The 14,440-nt window shown below is 43.0% G+C and overlaps 1 protein-coding gene across 7 annotated transcripts in view; it reads left to right on the top strand.

Moving 5' to 3' along the window:
• LOC129851017 (calcium-dependent secretion activator 1-like) overlaps window positions 1-14,440 on the top strand; it is a 165,806-nt gene that overhangs the window by 97,475 nt on the left and 53,891 nt on the right. For all 7 annotated transcript variants that reach the window (XM_055917169.1, XM_055917171.1, XM_055917168.1 and 4 more), the window contains exons 13-14: window positions 11,074-11,210; window positions 11,316-11,503. In XM_055917169.1, the coding sequence (XP_055773144.1) occupies window positions 11,074-11,210; window positions 11,316-11,503 (325 nt within the window). The remainder of the gene's footprint in view (window positions 1-11,073; window positions 11,211-11,315; window positions 11,504-14,440) is intronic.

The raw sequence follows: 14,440 nt of genomic DNA, 5'->3' as shown, positions 1-14,440 counted from the left end.
ACGCCCCTCTTAGAAAAAGGTCAATTTCCAAACACCAACTTGTATTTTCAAATCATACTCTATATTTCAAATACCAATAATACTAAATATCACTGCCAACATCAAATCATATTTTCCAACAGTTTTAATTACCAATATAGTGACAAAGGGTTTAGGCAGAAACAAGGCTAAAACCCACAACATAAACTACAATGGTTTATCGATAGTGATGTTTCACATAATTGCAGTAGAATTGAGGACATAAGTGAATTCAGTGAAGTGGTTGTTTTTGACAACTACTGGAGGCCTCTGTGTCTCTCAGCCGCTGGTAATTACCATGTTAAAAGTGCCATGTCATGAATTAAACAGTGTGGTCTATGCACAATTATTTTGGGAAGCAATCAGTGAAATGTTACCAAATAACTACTTGCTAGTTCACACCTGCATATGTTCACTGTATAGTGTAACACCACATAGGCTAACTCTTGGGAGAAAAACCAAGGTCAATTTTTTTTTAAACACTTACTATATGTTTTTGGGTTTCAAATGAAGATAATATTATTGGTATGCTAAATAAAGTTATTTATATATATGTGTATATATATATATATTTTTATATATATATATATATATATATATATATATATATATATATACACATGCATGCACGCACGCACACACACCCACACACACACACACACACACACACACACACACTACCGTTCAAGTTTGGTGGAAACTTGTAGCTGGAAACGGTAGATTGTTTTGTAAAATGGAATATCGACATAGGTGTACAGAGGCCCATTATCAGCAACCATCACTCCTGTGTTCCAATGGCACGATTAAAATATATATATATATATATATTTCACCTTTATTTAACCAGGTAGGCTAGTTGAGAACAAGTTCTCATTTACAACTGCGACCTGGCCAAGATGAAGCAAAGCAGTGCGACACAAACAACACAGAGTTACACATGGAATAAACAAACATACAGTCAATAATAGAATAGAAAAAGTCTATATGCAGTGTGTGCAAATGAGGTAGGATAAGGGAGGTAAGGCAATGAAAAGGCCATAGTGTCTAAATAATTACAATATAGCAATTAAACACTGGAGTGATAAATATGCAGAAGATGAGTGTGCAAGTAGAGATACTGGGGTGCAAAGGAGCAAAATAAATCAAAAGAATTACAGTATGGGGATGAGGTAGTTGGATGGGCTATTTACAGATGGGCTATGTACAGGTGCAGTGATCTGTGAGCTGCTCTGACAGCCGGTGCTCAAAACTAGGTATGAGACTCCAGCTTCAGGGATTTTTTAACTTTGGTTAGAGCCAGTTTGCGCTGTTCTGTTCTGTGAATAGTACACAGCATTGTACGAGATCTTTAGTTTCTTGGCAATTTCTCACATGGAATAGCCTTCATTTCTCAGAACAAGAATAGACCGACGAGTTTCAGAAGAAAGGTCTTTGTTTCTGGCCATTTTGAGCCTGTAATCGAACCCACAAATGCTGATGCTCCAGATACTCAACTAGTCTAAAGATGGCCAGTTGTATTGCTTCTTTAATCGGGACAACTGTTTTCAGCTGTGCTAACAATTGCAAAAGGGTTTTCTAATGATCAATTAGCCTTTTTAAAATTATAAACTTGAATTAGCTAACACAACGTGCCATTGGAACACAGGAGTGATGGTTGCTGATAATGGGCCTCTGTACGCTATGTAGATGTTCCATTTAAAAAATCTGCCGTTTCCAGCTACAATAGTCATTTACAACATTAAGTGTCTACACTGTATTTCTGATCAATTTAATGTTATTTTAATGGGCAGAAAAAGTGACCCCAAACTTTTGAACAGTAGTGTGTATATACATACATATAGACACACTACTGGTCAAAAGTTTTAGAACACCTACTGATTCAAGGGTTTTTATTTGTATTATTTTATACATTGTAGAATAATAGTGAAGACATCAAAACTATGAAATAACACATGGAATCATGTAGTAATTTAGTAGAGTGATGGAGTGCTGCATCAGATGGCCTGGTCTCCACAATCGCCTGTCCTCAACCAAATGTAGATGTTTGGGATGAGTCGGACCGCAGAGTGAAGGAAAAGCACTCAGCATATGTGAGAACTCCTTCAAGACTGTTGGGAAAGCATTCCAGGTGAAGCTGGTTGAACTTGCCAACAGTGTGCAAAGCTGTCATTAAAGCAAAGGGTGGCTATTTGAAGAATCTTAAATATAAAATATATTATGATTTGTTTTACACTTTTTTGGTTATTACTTGATTCCATATGTGTTATTTCATAGTTTTGATGTCTTCACTATTATTCTTCAATGTAGAAAATAGTAAGTGTGTGTGTGTGTGTGTGTGTGTGTGTGTGTGTGTGTGTGTGTGTGTGTGTGTGTGTGTGTGTGTGTGTGTGTGTGTGTGTGTGTGTGTGTGTATCAACTCAGCAAAAAAGGAAACGTCCTCTTACTGTCAACTGCGTTTATTTTCAGCAAACTTAACGTGTAAATATTTGTATGAACATAACAAGATTCAACAACTGAGACATAAACTGAATAAGTTCCACAGACATATGACTAACAGAAATGGAATAATGTGTCCTTGAACAAAGGGGGGGCCCAAATCAAAAGTAACAGTCAGTATCTGGTGTGGCCACCAGCTGCATTAAGTACTGCAGTGCATCTCCTCCTCATGGACTGCACCAGATTTGCCAATTCATGCTGTGAGATGTTACCCCACTCTTCCACCAAGCCACCTGCAAGTTCCCGGACATTTCTGGGGGGAATGGCCCTAGCCCTCACCCTCCGATCCAACAGCTCCCAGACGTGCTCAATGGGATTGAGATCCGTTCTCTTCGCTGGCTATGGCAGAACACTGACATTGCTGTCTTGCAGGAAATCACGCACAGAACGAGCAGTATGGCTGGTGGCATTGCCATGCTGGAGGGTCATGTCAGGATGACCCTGCAGGAAGGGTTCCAAATGAGGGAGGAGGATGTCTTCCCTGTAACGCACAGCGTTGAGATTGCCTCCAATGACAACAAGCTCAGTCCGATGATGCTGTGACACACCGCCCCAGACCATGACGGACCCTCCACCTCCAAATCGATCCCGCTCCAGAGTATAGGCCTCAGTGTAACGCTCTTTCCTTCAACGATTAACGCAAATCCAACCATCACCCCTGGTGAGACAAAACTGCAACTTGTCAGTGAAGAGCACTTTTTGCCAGTCCTGTTTGGTCCAGCCACGGTGGGTTTGTGCCCATAGGCGCGGTTGTTGCCGGTGATGTCTGGTGAGGACCTGCCTTACAATAGGCCCACAAGCCCTCAGTGCAGCCTCTGTCAGCCTATTGCGGATAGTCTGAGCACTGATGGAGGGATAGTGCGTTCCTGGTGTAACTCAGGCAGTTGTTGTTGCCATCCTGTATCTGTCCCGCAGGTGTGATGTTCTGATGTACCAATCCTATGCAGGTGTTGTTACACGTGGTCTGCCACTGCGAGGACGATCAGCTGTTCGTCCTGTCTCCCTGTAGCGCTGTCTTAGGCGTCTCACAGTACGGACATTGCAATTTATTGCCCTGGCCACATCTGCAGTCCTCATGCCTCCTTGCAGCATGGCTAAGGCACATTCACACAGATGAGCAGGGACCCTGGGCATCTTTCTTTTGGTGGTGTTCAGAGTCAGTAGAAAGACCTCTTAGTGTCCTAAGTTTTCATAACTGTGACCTTAATTGCCTTCCGTCTGTAAGCTTTTAGTGTCTTAACGACCGTTCCACAGGTGCATGTTCATTAATTGTTTATGGTTCATTGAACAAGCATGGGAAAGAGTGTTTAAACCCTTTACAATGAAGATCTGTGAAGTTATTTGGATTTTTACAAATTATCTTTGAAGACAGGGTCCTGAAAAAGGGAGAAAATTTTTTTTGCCGTGTGTGTGTGTGTGTATATGTATATATATATATATATATATATATATATATATATATATATATATATATATATATATATACACTGCTCAAAAAAATAAAGGGAACACTAAAATAACACATCCTAGATCTGAATGAATGAAACATTCTTATTAAATACTTTTTTCTTTACATAATTGAATGTGCTTACTACAAAATCACACAAATATTTATCAATGGAAATCAAATTTATCAACCCATGGAGGTCTGGATTTGGAGTCACACTCAAAATTAAAGTGGAAAACCACACTACAGGCTGATCCAACTTTGATGTAATGTCCTTAAAACAAGTCAAAATGAGGCTCAGTAGTGTGTGTGGCCTCCACGTGCCTGTATGACCTCCCTACAACGCCTGGGCATGCTCCTGATGAGGTGGCGGATGGTCTCCTGAGGGATCTCCTCCCAGACCTGGACTAAAGCATCCGCCAACGCCTGGACAGTCTGTGGTGCAACGTGGCGTTGGTGGATGGAGCGAGACATGTCCCAGATGTGCTCAATTGGATTCAGGTCTGGGGAACGGGCGGGCCAGTCCATAGCATCAATGCCTTCCTCTTGCAGGAACTGCTGACACACTCCAGCCACATGAGGGCTAGCATTGTCTTGCATTAGAAAGAACCCAGGGCCAACCGCACCAGCATATGGTCTCACAAGGGGTCTGAGGATCTCATCTCGGTACCTAATGGCAGTCAGGCTACCAAAGAAATGCCACCCCACACCATGACTGGCCCACCGCCAAACCGGTCATGCTGGAGGATGTTGCAGGCAGCAGAACGTTCTCCACGGCGTCTCCAGACTCTGTCACGTCTGTCACATGTGCGTGTGAACCTGCTTTCATCTGTGAAGAGCACAGGGCGCCAGTGGCGAATTTGCCAATCTTGGTGTTCTCTGGCAAATGCCAAACGTCCTGCACGGTGTTGGGCTGTAAGCACAACCCCCACCTGTGGACGTCGGGCCCTCATAGCACCCTCATGGAGTCTGTTTCTGACCGTTTGAGCAGACATATGCACATTTGTGCCTGCTGGAGGTCATTTTGCAGGCCTCTGGCAGTGCTCCTCCTAATCCTCCTTGCACAAAGGCGGAGGTAGCGGTCCTGCTGCTGGGTTGTTGCCCTCCTACGGCCTCCTCCACGTCTCCTGATGTACTGGCCTGTCTCCTGGTAGCGCCTCCATGCTCTGGACACTACGCTGACAGACACAGCAAACCTTCTTGCCACAGCTCGCATTGATGTGCCATCCTGGATGAGCTGCACTACCTGAGCCACTTGTGTGGGTTGTAGACTCCGTCTCATGCTACCACTAGAGTGAAAGCACCGCCAGCATTCAAAAGTGACCAAAACATCAGCCAGGAAGCATAGGAACTGAGAAGTGGTCTGTGGTCACCACCTGCAGAACCACTCCTTTATTGGGGGTGTCTTGCTAATTGCCTATAATTTCCACCTGTTGTCTATTCCATTTGCACAACAGCATCACAATATTTAATTTAAAAGATATTCAAAACCAATGCAATTGGGTTACACACTTGATAGACATTATACAGTTTGATATGTTTGTTCCAAATTGCGTAAAAAGTCAAAATCTGTTCACAGGTGTTATTTACAGTGGAATATCCATGCTTTTCTGAAGAGAGCTCAATTTCTGCCTTTCTTTTTTTTTTTTTTTCTTGTTGCTAAATATGAGCTGGTAAATATGTACCTGGAGTATTCTGAATGCTAACAAGTAGTTCATGATGTCATGCAATTCCCTCTGTCATATGCTACTCCAGTCTTCTCCACTACTTACAGACGGACCTTGGATTAAAACTTGCTCTAACACTACTATCATATCTGTTTGCCTTTTCTTTCTTTGGATGCCTGACAAGAACATTTACCAGGGTGAAGTTATCCCAATTATTGGTGAAAACAGACTGTTTTCTGTACCCTATTGTTAAGACTGAGACAGATCGTAGTGTTGTTGGGTATTGAGATTTTCCCCAGGAATGTACTACTCCTCTCCTTCAACACACTAATATTGGTATGCTCTAAGAAGTGCTCTATGAATCATACAGTGCATGGGAATATAAAGTATTGTCAACTTACGAATGTGTAAAAACATGAACCTGTATAGAAAAACTAGATGAGCGTAATAAGATCTTCAACCATCACTGTTCATTGAACTGAAATGTTTAGGATGGATAGACTGATTGAGAAAGGGAGAACCAAAGTGTTGGTTAGTGTCTTCAGGTCCAGGTCAGCCCTAAACCAGATCCAGTTATCACCATGTACCCTTCACTCTGCTCTCAGTGAGGGCTGGACTGTGGATGTCCATGTTGTGGGGGGGGGGGGGGGGGGGGTCAAATCCTTCAAAAAAAGAAGTAATGTACTAAATAGCCCCAAATGTTCTGCTCTCAACTCTCCTAGTGAGTGCAGGGATCTATAAATGAGTAGCATCCATCAATCATTGTCATGTCTGTCCTTCCCCTGCCTAGACAGACGGGAGTGACTAGTGTCATTGTCTGTTACTGTCCAGTGCCCCCATGTCCACTCCACCGCTGGAATGTCAAATAGACGTGACAGGCCACCAGTCACAGAGAAGGACACAAAGTCACCTTTTGGATTTGGGAGTTGGGGATCATAAGCATCATAGCAGCACAGGCTTTGTTCCCTGGGTGATTGACAGCTGGAAGGGCGCCACATTGGGTTTCACTCAACAGTGAGGTTGAGGTCAATGGGAGAAAACAAAAGTAATACTGTGTTATTATATTCTCTGTGTTTGATATTTAATTTTTTTAATTCTATAGTCAAAGTAATTTATTCTTCATGATTTTATGTGTATGTCACATTCAGCTTCTTTGTGATTTAGAATTTCAGAAAATGATCCCAAAACATTTTATATATTTTTGTATATCAGTGTGTCTGAACACATTTTAAGTGTCAAAATAAGATTGTGTGTGTATCCACGTTGCGGCAAAAACTAATTTGTTTCACTATGTTCAAACTGTTGTTAATGCTCAATAAGTGGTGTTGTCTCTTGACATGTAAAGCCTTGTCTCGGGAGGGGCAGCTGCATAGGCTATTTATCTAGACTGCTGCTTAGAATAGCTGTGACCTGCGGACCTGTGGCCTTCAGAGCAGTCCCTAAGCCCTGGCTAAAATGGGCCATTAGAATAAAAATAGAGGTAGATGGCCGGAGCAAGGATTAACAGGCAGCCTTCCAATTCTAGCCAGACCCTGATGTAATGCCTCAACCCACTCACTGGGAAGTAAAGTGAAAATGTGTTGTCAAATGTATTTAGCCCCCTCTCTGAACAAAGGGGTGCTTGGGCAGGGGGTTCCTCTGTCCCAGGTCCTGTTTTACTGGCACTGGGGGGCATTTAATTAGGGAGACCCCAGGGTTCATGTGCCCACAAGCTGAGCAGAGGAGGGGGAGGAAGGGAGGGGAAAGGAGATGGGTCTAGCTAGCGCTCCTCTGAGGTTGCACTCAATCATGTGAGAATGCAATCAGAAAGGCTGCTTTCAGAGAGTTTATATATGCTCAGGTTGAAGGATCACATAGGGGACCTGAGATTTGCGGGGAGAACATACACTGTTATGTAGAGAGAGAGAGACCCCACAGACATTAACTTTAGCCTTTATCAAGGGAAACTGGACCAACGTTGTAATAGTGAGATTGACAGAAGGGTTTTTTCTGGATCAAAATGGGATTTAGTTGGTGTATGTGGTGAGGGCATGGCCAATTGCGTGGCCAAAATCATAGAGGCTGCAGTGACAGAATGTTGCTGTTTTAAAGCTAATTTCCTGCAATTGTACACATTTTGCAATGAGGTTGAGAAAGAATGTGCAGTTTTCAAGCATATTTTTTGCAATTCTACACATTTTTCCATGGCTTATGCTATCTGAGTGATTCAAACATAACAAAATCAATGCGGGCACTTTGCCATGACAAAAATACTCCTGCATCATTTTAAAACATTTTTTATTCTCCCTGACTATCTAGCTTTTATTTAGGTGATTGTTGGTTTTCAAAGATGTTCTTATAAAGATATATATAAGTCCATTTATCTTTTCTACGTACATTATATTTTGGTTTTAGTCGTTTAAGTTTGCACTGCAAACGTTTTTCCAAATGTTTGGACATAGGTGGCCGAATAAAAACTTAGGTAGCCCGCCCACGAGTCTTCTATGCAGAAGAAACCCTGAGACAGAACAGAACCAGTCATGCATGACCACAGGAATGATCCGTCTGCATTGGTTATGCTGCAACTTGCATCTATTCCTACTCACATCTACCCACCCCAGAAGAAGCGTACTGTACAAGAGCCCTATTCAATCTAAACTGCTAACCAGGTGTGCAGGCTAATAACAAATTCAACATTATTATTGGCCTGTGAGTATCTGTATAGTTTCACCCATAAGCCATTGATGTGTACAGTAAAGAATTAAATAAATACATATATATATACAGTACCAGTCAACAGTTTGGACACACCTACTCATTCAAGGTTTTTTATTTATTTTTACTATTTTCTACATTGGAGAATAAAACTATGAAATAACACATATGGAATCATGTAATAACCCAAAAAGTGCTAAACAAATCAAAATATATTTTGTGTTTGAGATTCTTCAAAGTTGCCACCCTTTGACTTGATGACAGCTTTGCACACTTTTGGCATTCTCTCAACCAGCTCAATGAGGTGGTCACCTGGAATGCATTTCAAATAACAGGTGTGCCTTGTTAAAAATGTGTGGAATTTCTTTCCTTCTTAATACGTTTGAGCCAATCAGTTGGGTTGTGACAAGGTAGGGTGGTATACAGAAGATAGCCCTATTTGGTAAAAGACCAAGTCTATGTTATGGCAAGAACAGCTCAAATGAGAAAAGAGAAATGACAGTCCACCAACCTATTGTGTTTTTTTGCTTGTTTATCTGCTTTGTTTGTGACTTATTTTTGTACATAATGTTTCCGCTACCGTCTCTTATGACCGAAAATAACTTCTAGACATCAGGACTGCGATTACTCACCACGGACTAGCATAATCCTTTTTCTTCTTTCACGACTCTGACAAGCCCGAGGCGGAGGATATAGGGCTCCCTCGGGAACAGGCCCCGACCCCAGTGATCTGCGTGAAGAGGAGGCTGAGAAAAAGGCCGGAGGGTGGGCTGCCTTCTGACGAGTAGGAGGCGATCGAATAAACCCCCACTCCGCTCAATTCTGCTCGCAAACATGCAATCTTTGGACAATAAAATGGACGAGTTATTGGGAAGATTAAACTAGCAACCAGACATTAAAAACTGTAGCATCTTATGCTTCACAGAGTATTGTCTGAACGACGACAATATCAACATACAGCTGGCTGGTTATACAATGTACCGGCAGGATAGAACAGCGGAGTTTGGTAAGACAAGGGCGGCGGTCTATGTAGTTTTGTAAACAGCTGGTGCACGATATCTAAGAAAGTCTCGAGCTATTGCTCACCTGAGGTTGAGTTTCTCATGATAAGCTGCAGACCACATTACCTACCGGGAGAGTTCGCATCTATATCCTTTGTATCAGTTTACATACCACCACAGTCAGAGGCTGGCACTAAGATAGCATTTAATGAGCTGTATTCCGCCATAAGCAAATAAGAAAACACTCACCCAGAGGCGGCGCTCCTAGTAGCCGGGGACTTTATTGCAGGGAAACTTAAATCCATTTTACCTCATTTCTTTCAACATGTTAAATGTGCAACCAGAGGGAAAAGAACTCTGGACCACCTCTATACTCCACACGCAGACATGCATACAAAGCTCTCCCTCACCCTCCATTTGGTAAATCTGACCATAATTCTAGCCTCCTGATTCCTGCTTACAAGCAAAAATTAAACCAGGAAGCACCCGTGACTGTATCAATAAAAAAGTGATCAGATGAAGCAGATGCTAAGCTACAGGACTGTTTTACTAGCACAGTGGAATATGTTCCGGGATTCCTCCAATGGCATTGAGGAGTACACCACATCTGTCATTGGCTTCATCAATAAGTGCATCGATGACGTCGTCCCCACAGTGGCCGTACATACCCTTTTGTAAATGAGCAACTAGGTGTCACCATTAGATTATTTTTCTAGTCATGTTTTTCAGTTTGTAGTCATGTTTTTCAGTTTCAGAAATCATGGATTACAGGCAGCATCCGCACAGAGCTAAACGCTAGAGCTGCCGCTTTCAAGGAGTGTAGATTTTTGTGAGATTGTGAGATTTTTGGTTCCAACTGCCCTGTCTTTGTGAGGCACAGAGCAGGTGAACGGATGATCACAACATGTGTGGTTCTCACTGTGACGCATGGAGGAGGACATGTGATGGTGTGGGGGTGCTTTGCTGTTGACACTGTCTGTGATTTATTTAGAATTCAAGGCACACTTAAGCAGCATGGCTACAACAGCATTTTGCAGCGATACATCATCCCATCTGGTTTGGGCTTAGTGGGACTATCATTTGTTTTTCATCAAGACAATGACCCAAAACATACCTCCAGACTGTGTAATGGCTATTTGACCAAGGAAAGTGATGGAGTGCTGCATCAGATGACTTGGCTTCCATAATCACCCAACCTCAACCCAATTGAGATGGTTTGGGATGTGTTTGACCGCAGAGTGAAGGAAAAGCAGCCAACAAGTCCTCAGCATATGTGGGAACTCCTTCAAGACTGTTGGAAAAGCATTCCTCATGAAACTGGTTGAGAGAATGCCAAGAGTGTGCAAAGCTGTCATCAAGGCAAAGGGTGGCTAGTTTGAAGAATCTCAAATGTAAAATATATTTTGATTTGTTTCACACTTTTAATCCATATGTGTTATGTCTTAGTTTTGATGTCTTCACTATAATTCTACAATGCAGAAAATAGTAAAAATAAAGAAAAACCTTTGAATGAGTAGGTGTGTCTAAACTTTTGACTGGTACTGTGTATATACAGTATTTGTGTCTCATGTAAATCTGCTTAACGGTTTTGATAGAATAGGGCCCTCCCACTGCTTTAGTGGCACTCTCTCACCCTCTCACTACTTCTCAATTCACATCCTCTGATATATCTAACTCCTCTCTGGATCCTATTTCTCCCTCCATGTGTGCTGGCTGTCTCTCTCTCTCTCTCTGGGGTGGACGGACACAGACGCGGACCGGGCACAGAAACACGGCATGGATGAGTTCATCTCAGCCAACCCTTGTAGTTTCGACCACTCTTCCCTATTTGAGATGGTGCAGTGTCTCACCTTGGACCACAGGCTCAATGACTCCTACTCCTGTTTGGTGAGGAAAGTTAAGTCTAGTGGTTCGCTCATTCTTTTGCTTTGGGATGTGATCCCATGTAAGTCATTCTATCATTGAACATCCCCTCCTTTGTCAATTTTGCAGGGCTGGCTCAGTCCAGGCCAGGTGTTTGTCATGGATGAGTACTGTGCTCGTAATGGTGTGCGGGGGTGTCACAGACACCTGTGTTACCTGGGCGACCTGCTGGAGCGGGCAGAGAACGGGGCTATGATTGACCCCACCCTGCTACACTACAGCTTTGCTTTCTGTGCCTCACACGTCCACGGCAACAGGTACAGAAAACTGACGTACAGCTCTCCTTCTATGCTATCTCCCCTCTTTTCTTTCTTTCTCTCTGTCTCTCTCTGTCTTTGTGTGTGTCATAAATGTTATTCGTATGAATGTTATGTCATGTTATGCGTATGAAAGCAAACCAAGAATCCCTGTTCAGAGAAGCCACTCTACCACTAACCTTCTATAAAGAATCAATTTTATTCAGAGAAGACTAACCCAGTGTGTATTCCACCCAACATCCCATGTTTGTTGCATCAGTCAAAGCTTACTTTCTCTAATATTCTTTTTTTCAATCACTTTTTTCAGTCACTTATGATTTTAAGTCTCTCATGTTCAGTTGGGATTTGTGTATATTATTAAATTGTTCTTCTTTCTTAGTTGTCTGTTCTTCTGTTGTCAATGAATTGTTTCTCATTGTCTATTATTTTTGTTTGCCATTACTTTTCTCTTCTCTGTTTTTCCTTGCTTGCTCTCATAACATCACCCCTGCCTCTCCCTCATGTAACCTGTAGTCAGAGATGGTCTGAGTTGCTAAACTGGCCCGTAACCGAGGCAGAGCTTCAAAGCTACCTTTACCCCCCCACCCCAGAGACCCCCACCCCCTCCAAGAGGGAACTCAAAATCATGGAGTTTAGGGGAAAAAAGTACTCCAAGTCCCAGGCTGCCTCTTGGCCCAGAAGGTACGAGTCTGTGGTGCTTCTCCCACTTTCACATGCTATTGGAGTTATCAGAAATTCCTAGTTCCGTCTAGAAAGTTTACTTGAATGACCCGTCAAGTTGAAATTGTGACGTTTCACCACTGACTTTGACCTTTTCAACCAAAAGATGACAACAAATCCAGTTTTGAATTAAACAAAGTTGTTTTTCTGACATCACAACTAGAAAATAGGAAGTTCTGACGAACATGTGAATGTGTATTCCTCCTCACTTATAGAGCCACTGTGACTCCCATTCGACCTTTGTGACATGAGTGTTTGTTTTTAACAAGATTAAATACTGTAGTTGAAATATTGAAATAATTAATGAGTATTGCAAGTGTTTTTTAAATAATATAATGTCTGTGTTTGCATGTGTACTTGCATACATATGTAAGTTTGTTTGTACGTGTGTGTTTGTGTACATCTGCCCAGACTTTTGTATGTCGTAACAATGGCTAGATCTCTAGTCAACATGAACAAGCGAGTGTCACTACAGTGTTGAGGTGCGAAGGTCATGGGCAGCTGTCTGTCAGTCTACTAGTCTGCCCCAATCTGACACTCCTCCTACCCAATCTACCCCTCCCTCCACCCCTCCCCCCATCCTGTAACAGACAGTGATCGAGCTGAGGTGGGCTGTCTGTTTGAGTCCTGTTATGATCAGGCTAGACAGGGAGACGGGAGTAGCTCCAAGACAGGAGGATGGGGATGGGGGTGGAGAGCGAGTGAGGAAAATGAGAGGAAAAGAGAGAGAGGTTCAGGAATAGAGGGAGAGGTAAAGAAGGATGAGAGAGAGAAAAAAGGGAAGGAGGGGGGTGTAGTGTACTGTAGTGGGAGCTCTCCAGCCGGCATGCCTGAAGGTCAGGGATGACAGGATGACAGGTCATCATGGGTGACGGGCGAGTGTCTCCTGCCACTGTCCGAGCCCAGGCCACAGCCAGCCCGCCTCCAGTCCCCATGACCATGACAGCCCTGTGCTGCCCGCGAGAGAAACCCCTCTCTGGCCAAGACCCCCTTCACTACCCTGACCCCCCCATACTCCCCTCACCCACCCACAACCTAATAGCCTTATAGCCACAGGGCATGAACTGAATATTATAGGGAGTACAGTAGCCTGGGAGTAAATTAAGAGTAAATAGTATTTTTAAGGGTTGGAGTTGATTTAATTCCCCCTCCAGTTAGTTTAGGTAATGCTTTGGAAATGTGGTGTTTGAATGTTAAAATACCAGTTAAATATGGCCTTTATCTTTTTAAATTGGATGTACGAGTCAATTTGTGATTTGGCTGTAATTCAGCTCCAGTCACGTACTTTTGAAATAAGCAGAGACCTCTGATGTGGTGTTCCTCTGATATTATTAGTTTCTCTGATCGCTCTGTGACAAATGACGACTCATTTCCATGTAGGCATGACAATAGAGGTTATGAAAACATTATGAATGCCATGTAGGAGAACAAAATAAGGCGAAGCATAATTAGTGTGAAATTATCAAATTTGTTTTCTGAGTTTTCACATCACATACCATGTTATTAAAAGCTTGGGCTTTTTATTGCTTATGACATGCCTCAGATGAAGACACACACAAAAACACACACTGACAATCATAGCCTGAAACACACACACATAGAGGGAGCATGGGTGAGGGGCCTATCTCCTTATAGTTAGTGACACGGCTGAGGATGGGGGAACGTGAGCACAGGGGAACGTGAGTGCATGTGACAGAGGAGGCACTGGTCGCTGTGACAGCGGCTTGAGGAGCAGGAGACGTGACATGCTTGTTGTCACCGGGCCCAGGATGTCATCTCAGTGAAGGACAGTGAGAAAGGAGGAGGGAGGTGGGGAGGGATACTCCTCCTGTCAGACACGATGGGGGGGCACAGCTTGGCATGGGGGTTTGTGGGGGACAGGGGGATGCCCCCCCACCCCTCTCTGTAACCATCCTCTCATATCAGTGGCCCCACTCTCCCAGATAGCTGGCTGGCTCTTACCTGTAGAATACACCACACATACGCTGGATTTGTACTGTAGTCTCTGCTGTGGACATATAACTACATACTACATGTGTAGTACTGTATGTTAGGTGAAATTCTCAGTTAGACCTCCAGTGACCATTTGACCCTTGTGTGTGACCCCTGTGGTTACATGTCAGTGGTGGCAATCCTGTCTACTCTGATTTGGGATATTATGATAATTCTAAAATAACATTTAGCCCAAAAAATTGTCCAAAGGGACCTTCCAATTAA

Source organism: Salvelinus fontinalis, chromosome 3 (assembly GCF_029448725.1).
Source record: "Salvelinus fontinalis isolate EN_2023a chromosome 3, ASM2944872v1, whole genome shotgun sequence".
Lineage (NCBI taxonomy): Eukaryota > Metazoa > Chordata > Actinopteri > Salmoniformes > Salmonidae > Salvelinus > Salvelinus fontinalis.
This window is presented reverse-complemented; position numbering and strand designations above follow the sequence as displayed.